The sequence below is a fragment of the Aquarana catesbeiana genome, linkage group LG09 (genome assembly GCF_042186555.1).
Source record: "Aquarana catesbeiana isolate 2022-GZ linkage group LG09, ASM4218655v1, whole genome shotgun sequence".
Lineage (NCBI taxonomy): Eukaryota > Metazoa > Chordata > Amphibia > Anura > Ranidae > Aquarana > Aquarana catesbeiana.
The window spans coordinates 53,625,551-53,653,042 of NC_133332.1; the positions used below are offsets into that span (position 1 = coordinate 53,625,551).

Sequence of the window (27,492 nt, forward strand, 5' to 3'; positions counted from 1 at the left end):
AGGGAACCCATTTAACCCTTTGATTGCCCCTGATGTTAACCCCTTCCCTGCCAGTGTCATTAGCATAGCTCCCAACTGTCCCAGATTTGGAGGGACTGTTCCTGATTTGGAACAAAGTCCCTCTTTCCCTCTTTCCTCCTCATTTGTCTTTCATTTTGGCCTGATCTAAATTGTTGTATATTAAACACAATTTTTATCTTTCAAAAAGTGTTTCTCAGTGCTAATCCTTTCATCCAATTTTTAATTGCTGCATTTGAAAAAGCCAATATGAAGCACTAATAGTGGTAAAAAAAGCACTTGTGGGTTTAGCTAATCATTTTTTTTTAATAATTCTCATTTAAGGGGGCGTGGCAGGGGGTGTGTCCTATGCCTACATACTTTTGCTGATAGGTGTCCCTCGTTCCCATCTCAAAAATGTGGGAGGTATATTATTTAGCACTGATCACTGTATTAGTGTCACTGGTCCCCAAAAAAAGTGTCAAAAGTTTGACTTAGGTTAGCCATACATGGTCTAGTTTCAAAAGAATTTTCTTTTGAAAATCAGAAATTTTGTGTGTTTTGTGATCCGAATGGTGCCACCATTGATTTCGAAATTCGACCAACTAAGCCTTCAATTTCACTTCATGTTGCTACAGAAAAAATTTTCATGACTGGGAATCTTCTTTTCTTTAATTAAATTTTTTTTCTTGCACATGTGCATTTCTTTTTCGATTACATTTCTCGCACGATTCTCCCATCGTTGATTAGAAAATCGTTTGTTTTTTGCCCAATTACTCAAATTCGATTGCCGCACGAAAATCGGCTGTTGTTGCAGCCCACTAACAGTGCAAAATTTGAACGAAAATTCTTAGAAAAGCTTTTAGAAAGAGAATTCTTTCAAAATTCGACCCATTTATGGCCAGCCTTAGTATCCGATTTGTCTGCCGCAATTTTGCAGTCCCGCTATAAGTCACTGTTAGTCGCCATTACTAGTAAAATAAATAAATAAAAATTCAATAAAAATATCCCATAGTTTGTAGACGCTATAAATTTTGCGCAAACCAATCAATATACGCTTATTGGGATTTTTTTACCAAAAATATGTAGCAGAATACACATTGGCTTAAATTGAGGAAGAAATTAGATTTTTTTTTTAATTGGATGTGTTTTATAGCAGAAAATAAAAAATATATATATATTTTTTATTTTTCAAAATTGTTGATCTTTTTTTGTTTATAGCGCAAAAAATAAAAAAACGCAGAGGTGATCGGAACGGGACAGGTTCCACTCAGAACAGGCCTCGCCATGGTTGACCAAAGAAGTTGAGTGCACGTGTTCAGCATCATATCCAGATCTTTGGGAAATAGACGTATGAGTTCTGCCAGCATTGCTACAGAGGTTGAAGGGTTAGGGGTCAGCCTGTCAGTGCTCAGACCATACGCCGCTCACTGCATCAAATAGGTCTGCATGGCTGTCATCCCAGAAGGAAGCCTCTTCTAAAGATGATGCACAAGAAAGCCCGCAAACAGTTTGCTGAAGACAAGCAGACTAAGGACATGGATTACTGGAACCATGTCCTGTGGTCTGATGAGACCAAGATACACTTATTTGGTTCAGATGGTGTCAAGTGTGTGTGGTGGCAACCAGGTGAGGAGTACAAAGACAAGTGTGTCTTGCCTACAGTCAAGCAGGGTGGGTGGGAGTGTCATGGTCTGGGGCTGCATGAGTGCTGCCGGCACTGGGGAGCTACAGTTCATTGAGGGAACCATGAATGCCAACATGTACTGTGACATACTGAAGCAGAGCATGATCCCCTCCCTTCGGAGACTGGGCCGCAGGGCAGTATTCCAACATGATAACAACCCCAAACATACCTCCAAGACGGCCACTGCCTTGCTAAAGAAGCTGAGGGTAAAGGTGATGGACTGGCCAAGCATGTCTCTAGACCTAAGCCCTATTGAGCATCTGTGGGGCATCCTCAAACAGAAGGTGGAGGAGCGCAAGGTCTCTAACATCCACCAGCTCTGTGATGTCATCATGGAGGAGTGGAAGAGGACTCCGGTGGCAACCTGTGAAGCTCTGGTGATCTCCATGCCCAAGAGGGTTAAGGCAGTGCTGGAAAATAATGGTGGCCACACAAAATATTGACACTTTGGACCCAATTTGGACATTTTCACTTAGGGGTGTACTCACTTTTGTTGCCAGCAGTTTAGACATTAATGGCTGTGTGTTGAGTTATTTTGAGGGGACAGCAAATGTACACTGTTATACAAGCTGTACACTCACTACTTTACATTGTAGCAAAGTGTCATTTCTTCAGTGTTATCACGTGAAAAGATATAATATAACATTTACAAAAATGTGAGGGGTGTACTCACTATTGTGAGATACTGTACCTGCAAACGAAGCCCGCGCTGTTCCCTGTGCAGGCCGCGTCCATCTTCGCCCCTCTTCCTTCCGTGGCTGCGGACTCCGGCTCTGTGACTGGCCAGAGCAGTGTGACATCGCTCCCGCGCGCATGTCATCAATCACGGCACACGCTGGGGGTAAGAAACGGCACGGTGGTCCGTTTCTTCAGCGCATGCGCCAATGACGACATTGGTGCACTACAAGTGAAATATCTCCTAAACGGCGCACGTTTAGGAGATATTTCCACTACCTATAGGTAAGCCTTAGACCCCTTTCACAATGAGGCACTTTTCAGGCGCTTTCTTGCTAAAAAAAAGCACCTGAAAAGCTCACGAAAACCTATTTACATTAAAATCAATGAATGCTTTCACACTGAGGCATTGCGATGGAAGGGCGGTGAAAAAAACGCCCCTCTCCATTGAAATGAATGTAAAGTTCTTCAAAAGCTCCTGAAAAGCTCTTCAAAAGCACTCAGTGTTTTACTGGCAGTTTAGAAGTGCCCAGTGTTGCCAACCTACCAGATTGAAATTTACTGACACAACACCCACAATTTACTGGCACAGTCAAGTTTTTACTGGCATATTTAAAATTTAGAAAATGACAGTTTTAAGTGAAAATTTTAGTATTTAGGCTACAAACAAGTACAATATGCAATTAGCAAAGTGATTTAAGGTAGATATTAAGGCAAAAACATATTACTTATTTTATTTTCGATATAGTAAATAAGTAGCTCAGGGACAGGAATCAAGAGGGCAAGAAATTAGAATGGGTGGCACATACACATGCAATTGACTCTCCCAGTGACACTAACAGCAGTGTGCAACAGCACAGATGATGATGGCACCTCACCAACATGACACCTCCCCTCCTGAGTCAGAGTGACCCTCTCTCTCCATGCCAGGTTGTCCCTTCAGTCCACTCCCGGCTTGCTTTCCTCCCGTTCCACAGAACTGCTCATGAGGCCCTGGCTGCTCCGTTCCCTTGCACCATGACTTCACCCAACACACTGCCATCACAGTCCGAACACACTGTAGCAGGCACTCGGATGGTCTCGGCCAAGCGTCACAGCCATATTTTTTACTGGCAACCTTTTTCTTTCACTGGCATTTACTGGCAGGAGAAAAGTGCCCAATTTTTACTGGCTGCCAGTAAAAATACTGGCGGTTGGCAACACTGGAAGTGCCTCGTGTGAAAGGGGCCTTATTCTAGGCTTACCTACAGATAAAAGTAAGACAAAACGGTTTACAACCACTTGAAGCCCCTGATCCAATTGATGTACAGTACACAGTACTCCCAACATTTTGAGATGGGAATGGGGGACACCTACTAGCAAACATATGTGGGCATAGGACACACCCCTTGCCACACCCTCTTAAAGGAGAATTAACAAAAAAAAAAAAAGGTTAATTAAATCCACAAGGGCTTTTTTTACCACTACTATTCCTTTATATTGGCTTTTAACATTTACAAATGCAGCAATTTGGAAATCGGATGAAAGGTTTAGCACTGGGAAACACTTTTTGAAAGATAAAAAGTGCATTTTATATACAACTATAGAGATCAGACCAAAATGAGGGACAAATGAGGAGGAAAGAGGGACAGAGGGACATTGCTCCAAATCAGGGACAGTCCCTCGAAATCAGGGACAGTTGGGAGGTATGGTATACATCTTGTATTATACAGTTCTAGTGAATGATTCAACTTTCTGACATCCACCCAGAATTGCAGTATGACAGTTGCGGGTGGGTGGGCTCTATTTATGCTATTCCAAAAAGGTCAGAATTCTGATAAGAACGACACTAAGAATAATTATAATAAACACAAGTCTTTATAAGAGGCTTATTTGATTTATCCACTGATATGTCTCGGTCCTGTTCATCCATTCATAACAATTTCTGGTTTAACCCCCGACTGGCGAGCTGCAATTGAGGCCACAACCCCTAATTGAAGTATTGATGGTAGGCTGTGCCAAGTTTCCACAGGGCTGGATGCTGCTCCATCCTGACACAGGAACCCGAGGAGGCATCCGTCAGGCAAAAGAGAGCAGTCAATATTCATTAGTGTGTGTGAGATTTGAGTGGCAGAGCGGCCCTTTACATCCTACCACGCGGCCCCCCCAGGGGACATGCTGCCGTTCTACACCAGGCTCTGCCTCTCCTCCACTTTCTCTCTGTTTATTCTCATTTGTAATTAAATAAGCTGCAGATACCCCAAAGGAATGAGGGGGGGAAGATCTGATGGAGGGAGATGAACCAAAATATCAGGCTTACATCTGTCTTCCTGTCACCATTTACAAGTGCGCTGGCTGGGCACAGAAGAGGGCCTTGTACTTCTGTGCAGTGTTTAGGGATACCGAGAATACGGGAGGGCAGTTGTATGTGAGCACATTATTCAATTGTCTAAAGGTTTTTATCTATTAACCACTTGACCTCCGGAAGTTTATACGTGATGGCGTTGCGCTGTGTGTAATATACAAATACAAATATATGCCAAAGGGCGACTAAAATGGTGTAGATAAAATTACCACGTGATAATTAAACTGAAACCAAAACAAATAAGTGAAACAATGTCAAAAAGTCCAATGTGCACAACTAAATCTGCAGTGAAAGAAACACAATCCAAAAAAAAACCAATGAAGTTCCAGTGCTGAAATGCGATCAAAGAAAATGTTCCAAAAGAGAACTTTGTATGTCCCTTTTCCCCACAAATAGAGCTTTCTTTTGGTGGTATTTGATCACCTTTGTGGTTTTTTATTTTTTTTTGTTTTTTTAACCAAAAAAACAAAAAAAAATGCAAAGATGATCAAAATAGGCCAAAAGAAAGCTCTATTTGTGGGAAAAAAAGGACATCAATTTTATTTGGGTACAGCATCGCACGACCGTGCAGTTGTCAGTTAAAGTAACATAGTGCCGTATCGCAAAAAAATGCCTGGACAGGGGACTTTCCTCCCTTCCTGCCCAGACCAATTTTCAGCTTTCAGCGCTATCACACTTTGAATGACAATTGCGCAGTCATACAACACTGTACCCAAACAACATTTTTATCATTTTTTTTCACACAAATAGAGCTTTCTTTTGGTGGTATTTGATCATTTGTTTTTTTTGCGCTACAAAACCAAAAACTTTGTAAATACGTGCGTTTTCTCCTTCACTGACGGGCACTGATGAGGCGGTACTTATTGGCACTGATGAGGTGGCACTTATATGCGGCACTGATAAGCAGCACTGACGGGCCCTGATAGGTGACACATACATAGCTCGCAACTGTCCCTGATTTTGAGGGACTGTCCCTGATTTGGAACAAAGTCCCTCTGTCCCTCTTTCCTCCTCATTTGTCCCTCATTTTGGTCTGATCTATATAGATGTATATAAAATGCACTTTTTATCTTTCAAAAAGTGTTTTCCAGCGCTAAACCTTTCATCCAATTTCTAAATTGCTACATTTGTAAATTCTAAAAGCCAATATAAAGGAATAGTAGTGGTAAAAAAAAGCACTTGTGGGTTTAATAAACCTTTTTGTTTGGTTAATTCTCCTTTAAGGGGTGTGGCAGGGGGCATGTCCTATGCCCTACATACATTTGCTAGTGTGTGTCCCTCATTCCCACCTCAAAATGTTGGGAGGTATGCACTGATGGGCACTGATAGGTGGCACCGATATGCAGCACTGATGGGCACTCATAGGTGGCACTGATAGGTGGCACTGGGCACTGATAGGCAGCACTGATAGGTGCCACTGATGGGCGACACTGATAGATGGCACTGTTAGGCAGCACTGATCAGGAGGCACTGGCAGGCATCACTGATGGGCACTGAGTGTTATTCCTATTGGGCATTGATGGTCATCCCTGGTGGTACTGATAATCAATCATTGCAGCCCCCCCCCCACCCCGTCAAGAGAGCAGCCAATCGGCTCTCCTCTACTCACGTCTGTCAGTGCGAGTGGAGGAAAAGCAAATAAACAACTCTTCCTAGTTACACTGTGATCAGCTGTGATTGGACACAGCTGATCACGTGGTAAAAAGCCTACATTGGAGACTCTTTACCAAGATCAGAGATGCGGTGTGTCAGACTGACACACCAGGGATCGTTGCGCCGCGCGCCCCCATGAGCGAGCGCTGTTTTGTTTCCTGCTGGACGTCATATGACGTCCAGTCAGGATAACCGAACCACTTCCCGGGGAAACGAAGAACGATCGTCAATTTAAAAAAAAAAAAACAAATATTTTTCACTTTCTGCTATAAAACACCAAAAAATCCAATACATTTTTTTTTTAAATCTATTTTTTCATCAATTTAGACCAATATGTATTTTGCTACATATTTTTTGGTAAAAAAATCCCTATAAGTGTATATAGATTTGTTTGTGCAAAAGTTATAGCGTCTACAAACTATGGGATATATTTATGGATTTTTTTTTGTATCTTTTACTAGTAATGGCGGCGATCAGCGACTTATACCGGGACTGCGATATTGCGGCGGACAAATTGGACACTTAACTGACACTTTTGACACTTTTTTGAGAATCAGTCCTAATAAGGGATGTGCTGGAGCTGGGGAGAGTCCAAAGAAGGGCAAAGAAATGAATAAGGGGACTGGAGGAAATCAATTACGAGGAACGACTACAAGCACTAAATTTATTCTCGCTGGAGAGGCGACACTTGAGAGGGGACATGATAGCGATTTAAAAATACCTCAATGGTGATTCCAGCATAGGAAAAAAAATATTCGGTCTCAGGGGGTGCAAAAGGACACAGGGCCACACAATGAGATTGGCCTTTAAAACCTTAAACTGCGCAGGGGGTTTGTCAGGATGATAAGGATGTGAAACTCTCTTCCACAATTGGAGTATTGTATTGATATTTTTAAAAGACTCTTGGACGTGCATCTTAAAGAACACAACATACAGGGATATGGGAAATAATACCGACACTGACACACATACACCTACACAGGTTGAACTGGATGGACCATTGTCTTTATTCAACCTTAACCACTATGTAATACAGTGATCGCTGCTAAAAAATATGCACTGTCACTGTACTAATGACACTGGCTGGGAAGGGGTTAAAATCAGGGGCGATCAAAGCGTTAACTGTGTGCCTAGCTAATGCTTCAGTGTAGTGGGGGAGGTGCTTTTACTAGTACAAGGCATGGATCTGTGTTTCTGCTTTACATAAACACAGGATCCATTCCTTCTATACTGACAGAATGGCAATCTGCCTTGTTTACATAGGTAGACTGCTGCTCTGCCTGTGCATGGAAGGATCGGTGGGTGCCAGCGGACATCAGGTCTGCGGGACCCGCTGATCAGCTCCCGCTGTGTAAAAATCACTGCGGGAGCCAGCCGCCGGCGACATGCACTTGCGTCCAATACCTGGAAGTGCAGGATCACGTGTACATATACGAGATCCTGCACAGCGCAGCCGCCCTGTAGCAGTAAATCTACTATGGGGTGGTCGGCAAGCAGTAACATGCATGATCAGACATTGCCATGTCCATATGACAGTTTGGTTAGGTCTATTAGTATAGGTATATGGGGCCTATCGTTACCTTACCTAAACGTAAACCCAATCACTAACATTTCATAGAATCTTTTACATGTTATTGTAATTACAAAACTCATACCTAATCTTTTTAAAGCAGAAATCTAAGAATGATATGGATTGCATAATTGCATTGGTCCAGCTTGGTACAATGTAAGTATGAATTACTCATACCTGAAGGACCACAGGTAAAGCAGAAAATCACTGTACTACAGTGACAGCTGCAAACCTCCGGGTCCTGCTGGTATTCTACAAACAAGAACAATATGCAATTAGCAAAGTGATCTAAGGTAGATATTAAGGCAAAAACATATTTCTTATTTTATTTTTGATATAGTAAATAAGTAGATCAGGGACAGGAATTGAGAGGGCAAGAAATTAGAATGGGCAGCACACACTCATGAAATTGACTATCACAGTGACACTGACAGCAGTGTGCAGCAGCACAGATGATGATGGTACCTCACCAACATGACACGTCCCCTCCTGAGTAACAGTGACCCTCTCTCTCCATGCCAGGTGATCCCTTCAGTCCACTCCCGGCTTGTCTTCCTCCCGTTCCACAGAGCTGCACATGAGGCTCCGGCTGCTCCGTTCCCTTGCACCATGACTTCACGAGACACACTGCCGCCACAGTCCGAACACACTGTAGCAGGCACTTGGATGGTCTCAGCCAAGCGTCATAGCCATATTTTTTACTGGCAACCCTTTTCTTTCACTGGCATTTACTGGCAGGAGAAAATTGCCCATTTTTTACTGGCTGCCAGTAAAAATACTGGCAGTTGGCAAACCTGCTATAAGCAGCCATGCTAAAGCTCATTATGCAGGCATGTTCTGCAATTTTCACCCGAAGGAAGTCCTCCCTAAGCAATGGCATAGAGCAACAACCACTGCAGCACATGCTTGTAGGTAGAAAAGCAGCAGTACTGAGATGTAAGAAAGGATAAAAAAGTGAAAATAGTTGGCAAACTTCATTGTACTCTCCTTGCAATATATCCTTTTTTTCCAACGTTACAGTTGGCTTTCAGAGTTGCCATTTCCCTACAGGTACATATTAAAGTTAAACTTTCAGAGTGCAGCTGTCATTTTCCCAAGGTAGGTCTGACTGTAGAGAACTGACACTGTCATAAGGGAACAGGGTACAATGATATATCCTTATAATAAGAAACTCCCACCATGTAAATAATATTTCATACAATATAAAAGGTCTGAGCAGGCATGGATGTGCGCAGCCTATTGCATTAGGGTTTGCACCCCAAAGTTCAAACACACATCCATGTTTGTGTGTATATATAAAACACAGTTTACTATGCTTCAGTTATGTATGAACACAGTGAGTGATCAGTACCGATCACTCACTGTGTTCATTCAAAAAAGGAAGGGGCCAGTAAATGCATAGGGTCCAGGCTCCAGGGGGAATCTGCTCCACATGGGGTGCTTAGGGTGTGCCCAGGCACACCGGGCAAACCCTGTGCACACACCTATGTGAGCAGAAAAGCCTTTTCTTGATAATGACACATTGTGATGATTCTTCAGCTGTGGGGAGACTGAAATGGGGGAATTAGGGTTGGGAATGGACATATCCAGGGCCATGGGCCAGTTTCCTCTTCTGTGTAACCTGTGACAACACTATAGAAATCTCCCCTTTGGAGCACAAAATTGTCTTATACCCTCTCAATTTTGCAACTTTCTTTTTAGATTTGATCAGAACATTTTGATTGCTGTGACCAAAAGACAACAATCCAACTGTCTACTTCTCAATTTCATCTCAATAAAATAATTTGTAAGCTATGAAAAAATTCCCACAATTTGCATTTTTCTTTGACACAGTTTGAATAATTAAAAAAATTAATTATACCATCAATCACATTGGTTTCTGAACATCATCAGGTTGCAGCAAAGATTCTCACATTGCTTTTGGAAGATGTATATTGTATATGTAGAGCTGTTTAAAGACAGATTGGGTGACAGATATCGGCTACATTAGGTAATAGTGATCATATTTGTGGTTGCCAGCCCTAGTCAAATGGCTTTGAAATTAAAATGTAGTCAGGCTAAATTTGAATAGACTATTTGGAGTAAAAGGTAGTGATGGAAAGATCAGCATATTCCAATAAAGTCTCCAAAAAAAAATTAGAATTTTGGAGCTCAATGTCTTCTGCCCTGGTGCCAGCTGTCAATAGTGGAATTAATTCCCACTTTCTTCTCCGGTAACAACTGTATGAGAACAGGGAAAAATCCACCAGTGGGGACACAGACAGCAGTAAACACCAGACGGAGGTTGGGATTCTAATGCTCCTCCACTGTTCAAAACTATAAATACAAAAAAACTTGACTGTAATTCCACCCTAACAATACACTCTGTGATACTTTCTTTATTTGCACCAAAAGAACAAGCTTTGGGGCCTACTCCTTCTTCTAAGGTCCACTCACTAATACAGCTCACTTTAAAATAAATGTTGCCATTATAATGTGTCCTTCCGATATGGGATGCCCACCAGGTAGCCCTGGTTGACCACCTCATTCTGATCAGCAGTTTTCCACTTAGTCCACTTCAACTGGGCTTCTAATGCATGATCCGTTGGGTTTAAGGCCTATTTCAGCTCCCCCCTTCCTTTCTGTCTTTACCTAGCCCCCGTTCTTTCTCTTTCTGCTTTCTTTCTCCCACACCCTTTCTCTTCTTTTTCTGTCTATTTCTTCTTGTCTGTGTATGTATTCTCTCTTTTCCTAAAATATACTGTATATAAAATACTTTTATGGAAGAAATTGGGTTTCAGTTTTTGGCAGGCAGCTTGCTTGGGAGACTTGCCACACCTAATGGGAGGTTTGCCTCCATCCCATGATTGCCAACCAATTTTGTATGGCATTATGTATCTACCAACAGGCGCCTTTGACCCCGTGGCCTGTCCTTAACTGAGGTATAACTTGATTGCTTGTATTTTTTACTCCCTCAGCTGTGTCTGAGTTGCCTTGTCTTTGTTACTGCTTCAGATATTGTGATTATCAACCTTTAATAAAGAATTATAAAAAAACTTTTTTTAGTCCTATTACTCCTATACGTTGAATACGCGATCTTTAACTATTGGCTGGTGGTCACGTGAGACCCTCGGCTTCTTGTAGTGTTGCCCACAGAAGCCTCTTGGACCCCATACACATTATTTCTGCAGATTTTTGTCTTCAGATTTACCAAAACCATATAATATGAGGTCAAACCTTGATGCCGCGTACAGACGATCGGAATTTCCGACAACAAATGTTCGATGGGAGCTTGTTCTCGGAAACCCCGACAGTGTGTAGGCTCCATCGGACATTTGTTGTTGGAATTTCCGATAACAAAAATTTGAGAGCTGGATCTCAAATTTTCCAAAAACAAAATCCGTTGTCGGAAATTCCGAGCGTGTGTACACAATTCCGACGCACAAAATTCCACTCATGCTCGGAATCAAGCAGACGAGCCGCACTGGCCATTGAACTTAATTTTTCTCGACTCGTCCTACGTGTTGTACTTCACCGCGTTCTTGATGTTCGGAATTTCCGACAACATTTGTGCGACCGTGTGTATGCAAGACAAGTTTGAGCCAACATCAGTCTGGAAAAAAATCCACGGTTTTGTTGTCGGAATGTCCGATCGTGTGTACGCAGCATAAGAGTTTCAATTTGTATGCAATCGGGCGGGCCCTTGCACTACATGGTTTTGGTAGACCTAAAGGAAATCAGACAACAAAAGTTGTATAGTGAATGAATGAATGAATGAATGACTTGTATAGCGCAGCAAAATGCGAACTGAATCGCCTCAAGGCGCTTGGTCCATCATGTGTAGTCCAGCTTGTTAGAAGAGGTAGGTCTAGAGTTTTTTCCTGAAAGCCTGATGGTTTTCTTCCATATGGATGTATAGTGTATGGTGTGCATGGGGTCTTAGTTTGGACTGGATGGGCTGCTTTGGTGGCCCAGTGCCCCACTAAACACTTTCTTTTCATCCATGTGACTCTTTATTTACTGTGTACCCATCTGTTCTTCAGGTAACATAGAATACAGTTGTCCTGTGGTTAATGACTGTGAAATTACCAAACGGCGGAGGAAGTCTTGTCAAGCCTGTCGCTTCCGCAAGTGCCTGAAAGTTGGGATGATGAAGGAAGGTAGGTGCAGGAGGGAACCTTTGGGTCTCAAATAGATAACAGCTTTCACGTCATTATTATTTGGGTCTGAACTACAAAAAAGGTGGCATCAACACAAACACCTTTGGACCCTTTGTAAATATGATGCTAGTATTGTAACAGAGAATGTGGAAGAGCTTGTTCCACTGCTCTGCTCTTAAAGTCTCCAGAGTATTACCTTTGATCAAACACTTTAGAGCTGTATTGACTCTATTGATTACTACAGAGGCAAAAGCTGAGTTTGGGAAGGAGAAGGTTCATCTGTAAGCTAGAAATGTACTGCAATTTATAAATGGACTTAGGCAGGTCACGTGAAGATAATAGTTTAAAGCTATTCATTGTGTTTGGGTGGAAGGTGATACAGCACCATTTCTGTAAAAATAATTGGAAGCCAACATTAGGATGGGCAGCTAACATTCTCAGAAAGAGAGATCAGCAATGGCAGCCTACATAATGTCTTATGACAGGTACATTTTAGGTAAAAATGTCGGAAATTTCCGACCGTGTGTAGGCTCCATTGGACAGTTTCCATCGGAATTTCCGTAGCACAAAATTTGAGATCTGGTTCTCAAATTTTCCGAAAACAAAATCCGTTCGTGTGTACACAATTCCGACGCTCAAAGTGCCACGCATGCTCGGAATCAAGCAGAAGAGCCGAACTGGCTATTGAACTCAATTTTTTCTCGGCTCGTCGTACGTGTTGTACGTCACCGCGTTCTTGACGTTCGGAATTTCCGACCAACTTTGTGTGACCGTGTGTATGCAAGACAAGTTTGAGCCAACATCCGTTGGAAAAAAAACATGGATTTTGTTGTCGGAATGTGCGATAGTGTACGAGGCATTAGACTGCATTTGCACCTGAGCGACATGGAAACATGGGCAGAAATGCTTGTTTCTGACAGCGTTACCGATAGGGTTGCCACCTTTTTCTTTAAACCCGAACACTTTAGCGGTACACAGCAATCTTTTTTTATAGTATGAACTATGCATATATTTTGCAATAAAATAACATTTCTAATCAAATGAAGTTAATCACAAGAGTTTCCCTTTACATCAGAGTCCACAGAGTTCCCCTTTTACTTGTGAATTTGCAGATTTCCCTTACACTGTAAGGGGGGACTCTGCAGTTTCTAATGTAAGGGAGAACTCTGGGGACTCTAACATAAGGGATGCTCTGGGGACCCTGATCGAAGGGGGAACATTTGGAACTCTGATGTACGGTGAGGACTCTGATGTAAGGGGGAACCCTGAGAACCCTGATTTACCTTAGTGTACTCACTCAGAGGCAGGAGAGAGAAGGGGGTAGACTTCAGTCACAGACAGGGATGGATGGTGAGCTCACTCACCCCTTGGCAGTCAGCACCTCTCATCCAGATGTAGCTGAGGCTGCTGGAGTGTGGGTAGACACAGAGGGGTAGGGGCAGGAGGAAGAGGAGCAGATCAGGCCCTTTCTCCTTTCCCATCTGTGTGGGGGAGGGGTAATTGTTAGTACTGGCTTTGGGCAGCGTGAAAGAGAGTGTTACACAACTGCAACCCCATAGTCTGGTCTGAATAATGTGTCCGGGTTTCAGGAGGTCTGAAACCCGAACGCATGATTCCAAACCTGAACTGTCCGTGTGAATCCCGGACAGGTGGCAACCCTAATTACCGGAAAGCCACGAAAAACATGCATCTCGCTCGCAGTGCCCCTATTTCTTAATAGTACCCCATAACATTAGATGTTTTGTCATGCATTTTGCAAAGGCCAAACGCGCTTGGCTCAGTGCCAATAAATGATACTTAAGCTTCTTTGGTGCATTTGTCACACAATAGGCAGACAAACGTGCCCAAACATGCTACAGTGCAGCACAAGACGCAAGACGTTGCTCAGGTGTAAATGCCTTAGTGAGAACTCCCTGTTGTTTTAACAAAGCAGTGGAGAGGCTCCATAAAAGAGGTCATATATATATTAGATGCACAGTTGTCAATAAATGAATCAGACCTTGCCACAGGATATTTATTGGAAGCTGGTGGTTTAGCCCATCATCATTTTCCAGAAACTGATATATATTTTGAGCGGACTGAGAACCACCTTATCTACAGGCACTATATTGAGTGCACATAGGGCAGGGGTCTCCAAACCTTCTAAAGAAAAGGCCAGTTTACTTTCCTTCAGACCTTAGGGCCCTTTCACACTGGGGCAGTTTGCAGGCGCTATTGCGCTAATAATAGCGCCTGCAAACCGACCCGAAAGTGCCGCTGCTTTCATTCCAGTGTGAAAGCCCCGAGGGCTTTCACACTGGAGCAATGCGCTGGCAGGACGGTAAAAAAAGTCCTGCTAGCAGCATCTTCAGAGCGGTGAAGAAGCGGAGTGTATACCGCTCCTTCACCGCTCCTGCCCATTGAAATCAATGGGACGGCGCGGCTATACCGCCAGCAAAGCGCCTCTGCAGAGGCGCTTTGCGGTGGTATTTAACCCTTTCTCGGCTGCTAGCGGGGGGTAAAACAGCCCTGCTAGCGGCCGCATACTGACGGTAAAGCGCCGCTTACAATAGCGGCGCTTTACTGCTGATGCCGACGCCCGCCCCAGTGTGAAAGGGGGCCGGACTGTGCCCAGTGGGAGTGGACAATGCCCGATCTTTGGTATTAGGGAGAGAAATAGTTGGTGCCAGTAGGAGGAACAGTGCCCCATTTTTGTTATCGGTAGAAGGAATTATGGCCCATTGTTGTTGTTAGTGGAAAGAATAGTGCCCCATTGTTGATGTTAGTGGCAGGAATAATGCCTCTAGGGCCAGGTAAATGCAAGCAAAGGGCCGCATCCATCCCAGGGCCGCAGTTTGGAGATCACTGACATAGGGGAAGCCACATAACTGCAGATATGATAACTAGTAATACAAAGAGGATACAGTGTCGAGTTTGACTTTTAATTAAAGATATGAAACTTTCGATCCTAGGGGTGAGACTGGATCGGGTACGAGGTGGGAGGCAAAAGTACAGACGCCCGGTGGAAACTGAAGCTCCAGACCCTTGCAGCTTTCTCAACACTCTTCACTCACTACCTGGAAAGAAGACAAGTAGGTATCAAGGAGCAATTAAAAGTAATAGCATGTAAGACCCCATTCCTGAAGTGTGGAAGGCTTCAATGACAAGTGCAGAGGGCCTTATGTGAAGTGAAGGGGGGATTACTACACATTCACTTACATACTGTTGCATCTCTTGAACAATACTGAGAGTTTTCAGGCTGCACAATTAGCCAGTGCCTCAGGTTGTGTCCTGCAACAATCCATACATTTGATGAGCAGGGGCAACTGAGACTCGGTCCCAGCCTGTGCGGAAGTAGACCAGCTCCTTCCTTATCATGGAAGGTTTCTTATATCCTCCTCTGCAAGTCTACTCCATTCTGACTCCTCACATGGCTACCAGACCAAAAGTCATATTGTCTCTGCAGGGTAGCCATACAAAAGCTGCACACCTTCCTTCCAATCCACTGTCCATTCCGTAACCAGCACTCTCTTTAGTTCCCACTGACAGCACCACTGGATATAAGAAACACACACTACTTCATGCTGAGGAACATTTACTGAAAACATCCTAATGTAGAATGCAACATTTTATTGTTATTATTATTTTTATTACACATGATTTACTGTATATACAGCTAACAGTTTTACAACGCTTTACAACATGAGGGCAGACAGTACAGTTACAATACAATATAATACAGGTGAAATCAGAGGGCCCTGCTCGTTGGCGCTTACAATCTAAAAGGGAGGGTCAAGTGATACAAAAGGTAATAAATGTGGGGGATGAGCTGATGGAGAAAGTGGAAATACAATTGTTAGGTGGAGGTGGGATAGGCTTCTCTGAAGAGAAGGGTTTTCAGGGACCATCTAAAAGTGGACAGAGCAGGAGATAGTCAGACAGATTTGGGGTAGAGAATTCCAAAGGGTGGGGGAGGCTCGGGAGAAGTCCTGGAGGCAAGCATGGGAGGAGGTGACAAGGGAACTAGAGAGAGGATTGTCTTGGGAGGAACGTAGAGAACGATTTGGTTGTTATTTTTGAGTGATGTAGCTGGGGGCCGAGTCTTGGATGGCTTTGTAAGTTATTGTTAGCATTTTGAATTTAATTTGTAAGGTGAGTGGCAGCCAATGGCCAAATGGCTGGCTTTTGTCAGACCGGCTGCCGTACACACGGGCTGAATGTCGGCTGGTTCAATGAAAAACAGATATTCGGCCTGTGTGTACTAGGCTTAAAGGTAAGCCAATGAGAAGGGAGTTGCAGTAGTCAAGGCGTGGGAGATGACCAGGGAGTGAACTAGGAGCTTTTTGGTGTCATTGGTTAAGAAGGGATGTATTTTGGAGATGTTGAGGTGGTTGAGGTGGCAAGCTGTGGAAAGTGATTGGATGTAGAGCCAAAAGGGGAGTTCAGAGTCCAGGATAACACCTAGAACCTTGGCATGCGGGGACATCTTGATCAGCAAATCAGTAATTCAATGTCCTGGAATAAGAGCTGTGGGTTGTGCTAGCTTTTCAATTAACAGTCCTCCTTCTTCTCTCTGACCTCTTACAGCAAATAAAGTGGTGTCACATTTGGTTTTGGTTGAACCCGGAGAGATATTTGCCACCCCTGACCTCAACCTCCCAGACAGCGACCTGCGTACACTGACCACACTGTGTGAGCTAATCAATCGCGAGCTGCTTATCACCATTGGCTGGGCCAAGCACGTCCCAGGTAAAAGGCATCATTGACACATGAGCTCTGTAGGATCATTAAATATTAATGTTAAGAAAAAAAATATCTAGTGAATTAAAGGGATCCTATCGTTTTTCTAAAAAAGTTTTTTTTTTTCTTTTTAGAATAAAAATGTTAAAATGATCAGTGATCACATTAATTCAAATAATCCTATCAACCTGTGTCAATGTTTTACAATTATTTCTTTCTCTGCACTGCGTGTAATATATATATATAAATCAAAGCACAAGAGAAAATGCTTTAAAAATGGCGGAATCCCAACCACGACACTACCTGCCTGGAGTTTGCATGTTCTCCCTGTGCCTGCGTGGGTTTCCTCCAGGTACTCCGGTTTCCTCCCACATTCCAAAGACATGCTGGCAGGTTAATTGGCTTCTGTCCAAAATTGGCCCTAGTATATGAATGTGAGTTGGGGACCTTGGATTATGGGCTCCTTGAGGGTAGGGACCAATGTGAGTGTGCGATGTATGTGTGGAGCGCTTCATAAATTGACGGCACTATATGGGTACCTTAAATAAATAGGGATACGGTAATTGTAGACACGCACCCACACTCACTCAGGGTGAACTGGATGGACTGGTGTCTTTATTCAACCTTACTAACTATGTACCGTATATACTCGAGTATAAGTCGAGTTTTTCAGCACATTTTTTTGTGCTGAAAGTGCCCCCCTCGACTTATACTTGAGTCAAGCACTTTTCTGCAGCAAAAAAATTCATTTTCCGAACCGACTTTGGGGCCCCGTATCTCAGGTGCTAGGAACCCCAAATTTGGTGTGCAAACCCAGTGGAACTGGTACCACAACATGTCCAAAGCTTGAGTTCATAGCACCAAGTGGCCCCGAGATACGGGGCCCCAAAATCGGTTTGGAAAATGTCATTCTCTGCTGAAGAAAAGTGCTTGACATTTTCTGAACCGAGTTTGGGGCCCCGTATCTCAGGGCCACTTGGTGCTAGGAACCCCAAATTTGGTGTGCAAACCCAGGGGAACTGGTACCATAACATATCCAAAGCTGGCCACGAGATATGGGGCCCAAAATAGGTTCGGAAAATGTCATTCTCTGCTGCAGAAAAGTGCTTGACATTTTCTGAACCAATTTTTGGGGCCCGGTATCTCGGGACCACTTGGTGCTAGAAACCCCAGCTTTGGCTATTTTATGGTGCTAGTTCCACTGGGTTTGCACACCAAATTCTAGGGATTCCTAGCACTGAGTGACCCCGAGATATGGGGCCCCAAAGTCGGTCAACTGTGTCCATCTGCAGCAATGTCATTTCGGGACCCTTTGAGTTCAGAGTCCCCAAATTTTGGCTGCAGCTAGGGGGCATCTAGGAACCCTTAACTACCGAGTTTGAAGTTCGGGGGACCTATGGCTGCAAATGGGCACAGTGAGGCTGCAAATGGGCATTGTTGACCCTCTTTTCCACTTACAGTTGCTGTGCATTTCTCACCCTCGTCTTATACTCGAGTCACTAAGTTTTTCACATTTTTTTGTGGTAAATTAGGGCCTCAACTTATACTCGGAACGACTTATACTCGAGTATATACGGTAACTATCTCAAAGTGGTAATTTAAGGAATTAAAATGATCAACGATGTCAACGAATATAAACCAAAGCCTGATATGTTAGGAACTGGCAAGAACGTATCACAATGACCGTTTTACAAATAAGGTCCCAAAGTTCATTCCTTTAGCTTGTTATAAATCAGTGCCAAAGAGACAGCGTGCAATTTGAATTTAAAAACTTTCACAGACACAGTAGTTTTTAAGCAATAAATAATTTTGTAGCCGTAAAATCAGGCTGGCTTCTGTCAGGGTAAATTGAGTTTTGCTCCACTGTACCTTACCCACACGTTGGGTTAACGAGACGCATTGTGGCGGGTGATGGTTCCCCTCTAGGTCGGGTTCTCCGCTATCATCCTGCAGGATCTATTGAGTGCCTCAGAAAAGGACACAGATTATCATCTCCGAGTTAATAGTATTCAGGGTCTCTTCAGCATGTGTGACATGGCAGAGCCCTCTCCTGTGATAGCAATCTCCAATATTTCCCAATTAAACTCGGCACTCAGGTTTATAAAGAAACAATTGTATGGCCATGGTTTGAAAAAGGCAAGCAATGGAGGTTGACACTACAAAGAGCAACTAATTGAAAAGCAAGGGAGAGTGTGACAGGCCAAGGGAGGTTCAAGCTGATATCCTCAGAACAACCCAACCTCGCTGCAGTAGAGGTTATTGGGGGAGGTGGAATATGACGCAGAACCCAGATTTCTGCTTGTAACAAGACTATGTGATCAGCACCAGGTTTGGAGTTAGGGGCACTAGTCCTCAGTCCATGCTACAAAAAATACTCAGAGACTTAATATGACAGTTGGGCAACTATCCCATTTAGGCTAGGTTCACACTGCTGGGAATTTTATTGCGAATTTGAGCCGCTGCGATCGCTCAAATTCGCAAGTCATTTTAATAACATTGTTTTCCATGAGTGCTGTTCACATCAATGCGTTGCGAATTTAACCTGCGTAAAAAAAGGGTCCTGTCCGAGTTTGATCCGTGTGCAATGCGAATTCAGCTCCATAGATTGCAAATTTGCAGTAGAATCGCAAGAACACACAAAGAATTCGCAATGCAAATTTGCAACGCAATCGGATCAAAATCGCGCTAAATTCGCACTGCAGCAGTGTGAACCTAGCCTTATAAGGAAGATCTTTACCACTACTGGTCACCTACATCAGGTAGAATGAGCCATTGCACAGGTTACTGTCGCCAGTAAGTTGGCAGTAAAGTCCTTCTTTCCAAACCCCACTCTATCCTTTCCCTTTAAAAAATAACTTAAAAACTTGGCAGATCTGAGCTTACAGGTTAATGGAGCGATCTGACCTCCATGCTCCAAATTCTAAAGTCCATCTTTCATCTTCCATTAGCTTTCTCTGAGTGTCAAGAGACTTCCCACCACCGTTCATGTGTCTGCAAGCAGAATTGGCCACAGTCATAGCAGTGTAAATGGAATATTTCATGATTTCATTTAATCTTTGTGTAAGATATTGGCACGCATGTAGAGAGAATGTTAAAAAGGAACTGAAGTGCTGCAGATAGTAAAGAACTAGTCACTAGGCACTTCAGCCCTGGAAGAATTTACCCCCCTTCCTGACAAGAGCACTTTTTGTGATTCCGTACTGCGTCGTTTTAACTGACAATTGCGTGCTCGTGCGACGTTGCACCCAAACAAAATTGACATCCTTTTTTCCCACAAATAGAGCTTTCTTTTGGTGGTATTTGATCACCTCTGCGGTTTTTATTTTTTGCGCTATAAACAAAAAAGGAGCAACGATTTTGAAAAAAAAAAAGCATTATTTTTTACTTTTTGATATAATAAATATCCCCAAAAAATATATAAAAAAACAAATTTCTTACTCAATTTAGGCCAATATGGATTCTTCTACATATTTTTGGTAAAAAAAAAATTGCAATAAGCGTATATTGATTGGTTTGCGCAAAAGTTATAGTGTCTACAAAATATGGGATAGATTTATGGCATTTTTATTATACATTTTTTTTTTAATTAGTAATGGCAGTGATCTGCGATTTTTATCGTGACTGCGACATTACGGCAGACACATCGGACACTTTTGACACTATTTTGGGACCATTGTCATTTATATAGAGATCAGTGCTATAAAAATGCACTGATTACTGTGTAAATGACACTGGCAGGGAAGGGGTTAAACACTAGGGGACGATCAAGGGGTTAAGTGTGTCCTAGGGAGTGATTCTAACTGTGGGGGGGATGGGCTACCACTGACATGACAGCGATCACTGCTCCCGATGAAAGGGAGCAGTAGATCCCTGTCATGTCACTAGGCAGAACCGGGAAACGCCTTGTTTATAAAGGCATCTCCCCGATCTTCCACTCCGTGACACAATCGCGGGCCCCTGGCGGACATCGAGTCTGCAGGACCTGCGGAGCACGGTCATGGAGCACGGGGCGGCATGAGCGCACCCACAATGCCGCGATTTAAAGGGGACCTACCTGTACGCCCATTTGCCCAGCCGTGCCATTGTGCCGACGTACATCGTTGTGGCTATTATTGCCTGTTATCTCATTGCAGCTGATTTTTCTCCCTTACCATGTCAGGCAGGGCTTTGCCTTCACATATCAGAGCCTCCAACAAGAAAACAGCAGCACAGTAGTGACGTCATCAAATCTCACTCCAGTTCTTCTGAGACCAGAAGTCAGGGGCTGCAGCGACTTAAATCTCACATTGCCATTATACAGCTATGGGGATGTAGACACAGGAGTGCCTAGGCACACTCACATACCAGGAAGTGCACTGCTATTATTTACAAGGAATGTAAGACAAAGGGACATTTTTCAGGATGTTAACTAGGCATAATTAACACTTCTAGATGTTGCCCTATAACATAGCAAATCTTTGCCTATTGAGTTCATGTCCACTTTGAGTGCTAAATTGGAGTAGGGTTATAGATGGGGGATTGGTTTGAATGTGAAGGGTAGTGTAGCACCCTCTGGTGTACTAGTGTATATAGTTGTTAGTGTAGGAACATTTGGCTAGGTTGACTAGGTTGAATCTGGGTCAGGGCTGAGTGACTCAGCAGGCAGCATCTCTGGTGACTCCCCCTGCTTTCTGGAAGCTTGGATAAGCTTCCAGAAGTAGAGGGTGGAGTCTAGGAGGAGCTGCTTGGAGTATCCTTCCTGGAGGCACAGGAGCAGGCGTGAGCACAGCGGGAGAAGGTCAGCACGTGACATCCAGGGATTCTCCAGAAAAGTCAGCCGGGTGGGCTGGTGAGTGATCAGTCTGGGAGGACTGTGGAGAAGTAGCCAAGAGGGCTAGTTAAAGGTGCAGCTGCAGCCAGGTTGGCTGGCAGTGCCTGGAGAGGTAGTGCTGGGATCAGTGATGTAAGCTGGAGACTTTTGCTACACACCTAAAGGGGTCTCGGGTTTCTGCCTATCATTTTATCATAGTGCCAGCAGAGTTCTGCAAGCAAATGTGCTGGAGGAAGCAGAGGAGTGTTTATAGACCTTTATATAGGAAAAAGTTGTCCCTGAAGTTGTTTAAGACATCCCATAATACCCCTACTCCTTATCCAAGTTTTAATCCCCTCAACAAAATAACAAAACAAAGTGCTGGACTGTATTCTGTCTCTGTGAAAATTTGATGGGCCTGGCTGTGCAGAGTGGGGGATCCCATTTGAACAGACGGCTCCTTAGGGGGTGCGCTACAGTAGGTTGAGTATTTGTCAGGAACCATGAAATCAGACCGAGACAGAAGTACAGTTAAATTACACTAGTTTAATAATAAAAGTAAAAAGAACAAACATAGTCAAAACATAGTCAGAGTTCAGGAATTGGAACGGATAGTCAGACAAGCCAAACGTCAGGGAGCCGGAGATTAGCCTAGTAAAACAGCGAGCAGGATCTGGAGCCAGAAGGGATGTCAGCCAAGCAAGTCTTTTAACAGGAATGCAGGAGAGTGTCTCTGTGATGTTGACTTAGGAGAAGGCAGAGATCCTCTGGTCTGGACAGCTTAAGTAGGCAGGACTGACGAGCAGGATATCATCAACAGCTGAGTACCTGTGGAGAGAGAGGAGCTGGCAATTAGCCGACAGCTGAGCGGCCAGCTCAGAGAAGGAAGGGCTGAGCCCAGCCCTGACAGTATTAAGGAGTTAAGATTAGGTTGTGCATTAGTAATTGGTTAGATATGCGGTTGAGGTACTGTAGGTGGTAGAAAATGTGTGGTTGAAGCACTGCAAAGGGCTGTTTACATGCTGTCGGCACAAAGCTATCGCCCCTTTTGCATCCTGTCAAGTAAGTAGGGGAGCACTGCAAACACCCCTCAATCTTGGTTGTGGTATGTTGGTGCAGCAACTACAAGGTTGAAACAGGCAGTGAAAAGGCATCACATTGACTCCACACCGACTGTCAAATGTGGATCGCTATTAAGCGGCACAGCAGTTTGTCTTAAGGGGTTAAAGGAGAAGTATAAACTTTAAAAAAAATTAAAGGAACATACATACTCACCTCCATGCTGCAGTATCTGCTCCATGTCTCTGGGTCACAGGAGGACAAAACTAAATGTACTCCTGTGACCCACTGGAGAAGAACAACCAAAAAAGCTTCAGCCATACTTTTCTTTTACGTTTTAGGATTAGGTTATGTTTCACTGTTGGGTTAGATTAAGTGTTAGAAGGTTAATGTATTATTATGCCCCGTACACACGGTCGGATTTTCCAACGGAAAATGTGCGATCGGAGCGTGTTGTCGGAAATTCTGACCGTGTGTGGGCTCCATCGAACTTTTTCCATTGGATTTTCCGACACACAAAGTTTGAGAGCAGGCTATAAAATTTTCCAACAACAAAATCCGTTGTCGGAAATTCCGATCGTGTGTACACAAATCCGACGGACAAAGTGCCACGCATGCTCAGAATAAATAAAGAGATGAAAGCTATTGGCCACTGCCCCGTTTATAGTCCCGACGTACGTGTTTTACGTCACCGCGTTCAGAATGATCGGATTTTCCGACAACTTTGTGTGACCGTGTGTATGCAAGACAAGTTTGAGCCAACATCCGTCGGAAAAAATCCATGGATTTTGTTGTCGGAATGTCCGAACAAAGTCCGACCGTGTGTACGGGGAATGAGAGTAAAGGTTGAAATTGATAATATGCTAAAGGGAAAGTGCTAGAATCTGTGCTAACATAAGTGTTATGTCCCGTACACACGATTGGACTTTCCGACGGGAAATGCTGGATGTGAGCTTGTTGGCGGAAAGTCCGACCATGTGTATGCTCCATCGAACATTTGTTGTCGGACTTTCTGCCAACAAATGTTGGCTAGCAGGTTCTCAAATTTTCTGGACTTTGTCGGACTTTCCGATCGTGTGTACACAAGTCCGTCGCACAAAAGTACACGCATGCTCGGAATCAAGTACGAGCCGGAAGCGCTCGGTCTTGTAAAACTAGCATTCGTAATGGAGATATCACATGACTATTGAACTTCCTTTTTATCAGCTCGCCGTACGTCTTGTACTTCACTACGTTCGTAATTGTTGGCCAACATTTGTGTGACGGTGTGTATGCAAGACAAGTTGGAGCCAACAACCTTCGAACAAAATTCCACGGTTTTGTTGTTGGAAAATCCGATCGTGTGTACGGGGCATTAGGGTCAACTTTAGGGGTAAGGGTCAGTAATGGTGAGCGTACGCTTGGTTTCAGTGCTGAAAGTGCCATGCCAGAAACAACGTGTCAGGTTAAAATGGGTGACACAAAGGTGAGTTACCTTTTAATCCCCTCTCATTACTTTAAATGGGGCCCACTTATAACTTCTTTCTATTCATTCCACCAATTCTTCTTTCTAGTTATTAAATCTGAATTGGACATATTAAAGCATATCTAAAACAAAACTTTTAAACCCCAATATGTTGTTGCACATATTTTCTTAATTAAAAAAAAAAAAGTCCAAGGCTAGTACGTGATCTGACATTTCCAGGTCGGGGACGCGCGCCGCTGCCGTCGACCCATTCCCACTGTGATTGGACATAGTAGGAGTCAATCGGCAGGTCCGGCTGGCGCGATGTCCGCGGGGACCCGACGATCGTTCAGGAGAAAGGCAGAACGGCGCTCTGCCTATGTAAACAAGGCAGACTGCCGTTCTCTGAGAGGGTAAGTGCTGATCCCCTTTACATTCCCCCAGTCAAAGCACATCCCCCACAGTCAGTAAGCACTCCCAGGGAACACAGTTAACCCTTTGATTGCCCCTGATGTTAACCCCCAGCCAGTGTCATTAGTAGAGTGACAGCGCATATTTTTTAGCACTGATCACTGTATTAGTGTCACTGGTCCTCAAAAAGTGTCAGTTTTTGGGGAGCGATTTGTCTGCCGCAATTTCGCAGTCCCGCTATAAGTCGCGGATTGCCGCTACTACTAGTAAAAAAAAAAAAAAATATCCCATAGTTTATAGACGCTATAACTTTTGTGTAAACCAATCAATATACAGGTATTGGGATTTTTTTTACGAAAAATATGTAGCAAAATACATGTCGGCCTAAAGTGATGAAGGAATTTCATTTTTTACATTTTTTATTGAATGTGTTTTATAGCAGAAAGTAAAAATATATATATATTTTTTTTTTCAAAATTGTCGGTCTTTTTTGTATATAGCGCAAAAAATAAAAACTGCAGAGGTGTTCAAATACCACCAAAAGAAAGCTCTATATGTGGGAAAAAAAGGACATAAATTTTATTTTGGTACAGCGTCACACGACAACTGTAAGTTAAAGTAACGCAGTGCCGTATGAAAAAAAAAAAAATGGCCTGGTCATGAAGGGGGGTAAACCTTCCGGTGGTTAATACTGTGATGTTCAGCAGTTGCAGAAGTGCTCCTATATCCACGGGAAGTTCATATAAAAGTTTACAGAATGTGCACAGAACAAGGAAAGAAAATATAAACAAAGCAAAGGGGAAAACTGTATTTTTCATACAGAAAATAGAATATTGGTTTCCTTACAATGCTCTATAAGACAAAATATATTTCCCTACATTTAATGTCTTTTCCTCCATTTTTCTTCCTCTTAGGTTTCTCTGTCCTTTCCCTGGTGGATCAAATGGCTCTTCTGCAGAGCGCCTGGATGGAAGTCTTGGTCCTGGGCATCGTCTATCGCTCTCTAGAGATGGATAATGAGCTGGCAGTTGCAGAGAACTTCTTGTTGAGCAGGGAAGATTGCCGTAGCTCTGGCCTCTTGAACCTTCATTCTGTACTTCTCCAGCTGGTCAGGAAATATCGGAAGACAAAGTTGGACAAAGAAGAATTTGTCACACTAAAAGCCATGGCTCTCGCCAACTCAGGTATTGAAATAGTAATGTTCTGATGTCCATTTTCAAAAATAATTACACCTGATTTCTACATTTTAAGCCTGTTCACCATCTCTTATTTTGTAGAGGAACATTGCCAGCAACCCATATCTTATAATGTTCTGGTTGTGCAGAGATGTTCCATTGCAATCAATGACAAGCACACATGAACGCGTTAGGAAAGGTTTTTTGACTGAATGAAAACATTTCTTTTTTTCCCTTTGAACATTGAAAGAACCCATTACTTTGGACACCATATGGTGTGGCATTGTGGTGAGTCTGGTGCTGAAGGCATCTGAGCAATGATGGCTATATACCTTACCTTCTCATATGTGATCAGCCTTTTCAGGGCAAATATTAGATTCACCTAAAAAAACATCCAGAATGCATATTTAAAAGTCCACCTTGTGTATCAAAAATTTGCATTAGACCCGTCTTCCCCAACCGAATTTCAGTGCCAAATAGGAAAAAACACCACTTTTGTGTTCACACCTCATGTCCAAGTGATGCACCATACCCCCCAGACTGAGACTCAGATTCCTCTAATAACAATGATTGGCATACTGCGCTTGTATCTGATAGTAGATCTCCGGTTGCAACAGGAACAAAGTGGTTCAATCTCTCTTCCACTACCCAGCTCAATCACATGGGATGTAAGAAAAAAGGCTCTAATAGTGTAATTTCATAAAAACACCCACTTTATTAAAAAAGGTAAAGGCTACGCACAAATAAAATCAAGTACAATGCCCATTAACATAGCCAATGTGAAGGACTGCAATTTTGCCAAAACCGCCATTGTGTCCGAAGTTCAAACGGGGAGTATCAATATCTCACCCGCTCTCTGCCCGCCATTTTCGGTGCAAATGATACGCCAGTTCCGGCGTCACTTCCATTTGACATACAGCCATGCCTGGTGCGTTTCGTCCTCCTGGCTTAGCTACATTTTTGACACACGAGGTGGACTTTTAATCACTTGCCTACTGGGCACTTTTACCCCCTTCCTGCTCAGGCCAATTTTCAGCTTTCACCGCTGTCACACTTTGAATGACAATTGTGTGGTCATGCAATACTGTACCCATATGACATTTTTGTTATAATTTTTTTTTACACAAATAGAGCTTTCTTTTGGTGGTATTTAATCACTATTGGGCTTTTTAGTTTTTAACAAACGAAAAAGGCCAAAAATTTGGAGAAAAAAAGCAACTTTTTTCTAAAGTTTGCCTTTTAAAATTTTGCAAACAGGGCACTGATTGGTGACACTGATGGGCACTGATGATGCGGCACTGGTGGGCACTGATGAGCAGGCACTGATAGGCAGCACTGATAGGCACTGGTAGGCGGCACTGATAGGTGACACTGAGGAGGAGGCACTGATTGGCAGCACTGGTCAGCACTCATTGGCAGCATTGGTGGGCACTGTTGGGACTGCACTGATAATCAGAACACTGATAATCAGTGCCCTGATTATCAGTGTAGATGTCCCTTTAACAGAAGCAGGTTAACATCTCTGCTCTTAGAAAGGAGTGCCGATAACCAGTTTCTGTTTTCATAGTGATCAACTGTCACTGGACACAGCTGATCACATGGTAAAGGGCCGCTGTATTTGGCTCTTTACCCTGATCTGTGATCAGCTGAGTCTGAGGACTCAGTGATCACAGAGTAAGCCGGCCTCGTGCCGGCAAAGTAAGCCAGCGCTGTAGCTGTCATTCGGCTATAGCGGGAAGTGTTTAAATATGCATTCTGGATGTTTGTAGGACTTTTATATGGATAAATATACAGTATATGTATGATTCACAGCGCTACATATAGCTCATA

At 43.4% G+C, this 27,492-nt stretch overlaps 1 protein-coding gene across 2 annotated transcripts in view; it reads left to right on the top strand.

The window, feature by feature from the left end:
* The window catches only part of LOC141107635 (estrogen-related receptor gamma-like), an 80,772-nt gene that overhangs the window by 39,265 nt on the left and 14,015 nt on the right, over positions 1–27,492 (top strand). For both annotated transcript variants that reach the window (XM_073598510.1, XM_073598508.1), the window contains exons 3-6: positions 11,949–12,065; positions 15,017–15,136; positions 16,632–16,793; positions 25,402–25,671. In XM_073598510.1, the coding sequence (XP_073454611.1) occupies positions 11,949–12,065; positions 15,017–15,136; positions 16,632–16,793; positions 25,402–25,671 (669 nt within the window). The remainder of the gene's footprint in view (positions 1–11,948; positions 12,066–15,016; positions 15,137–16,631; positions 16,794–25,401; positions 25,672–27,492) is intronic.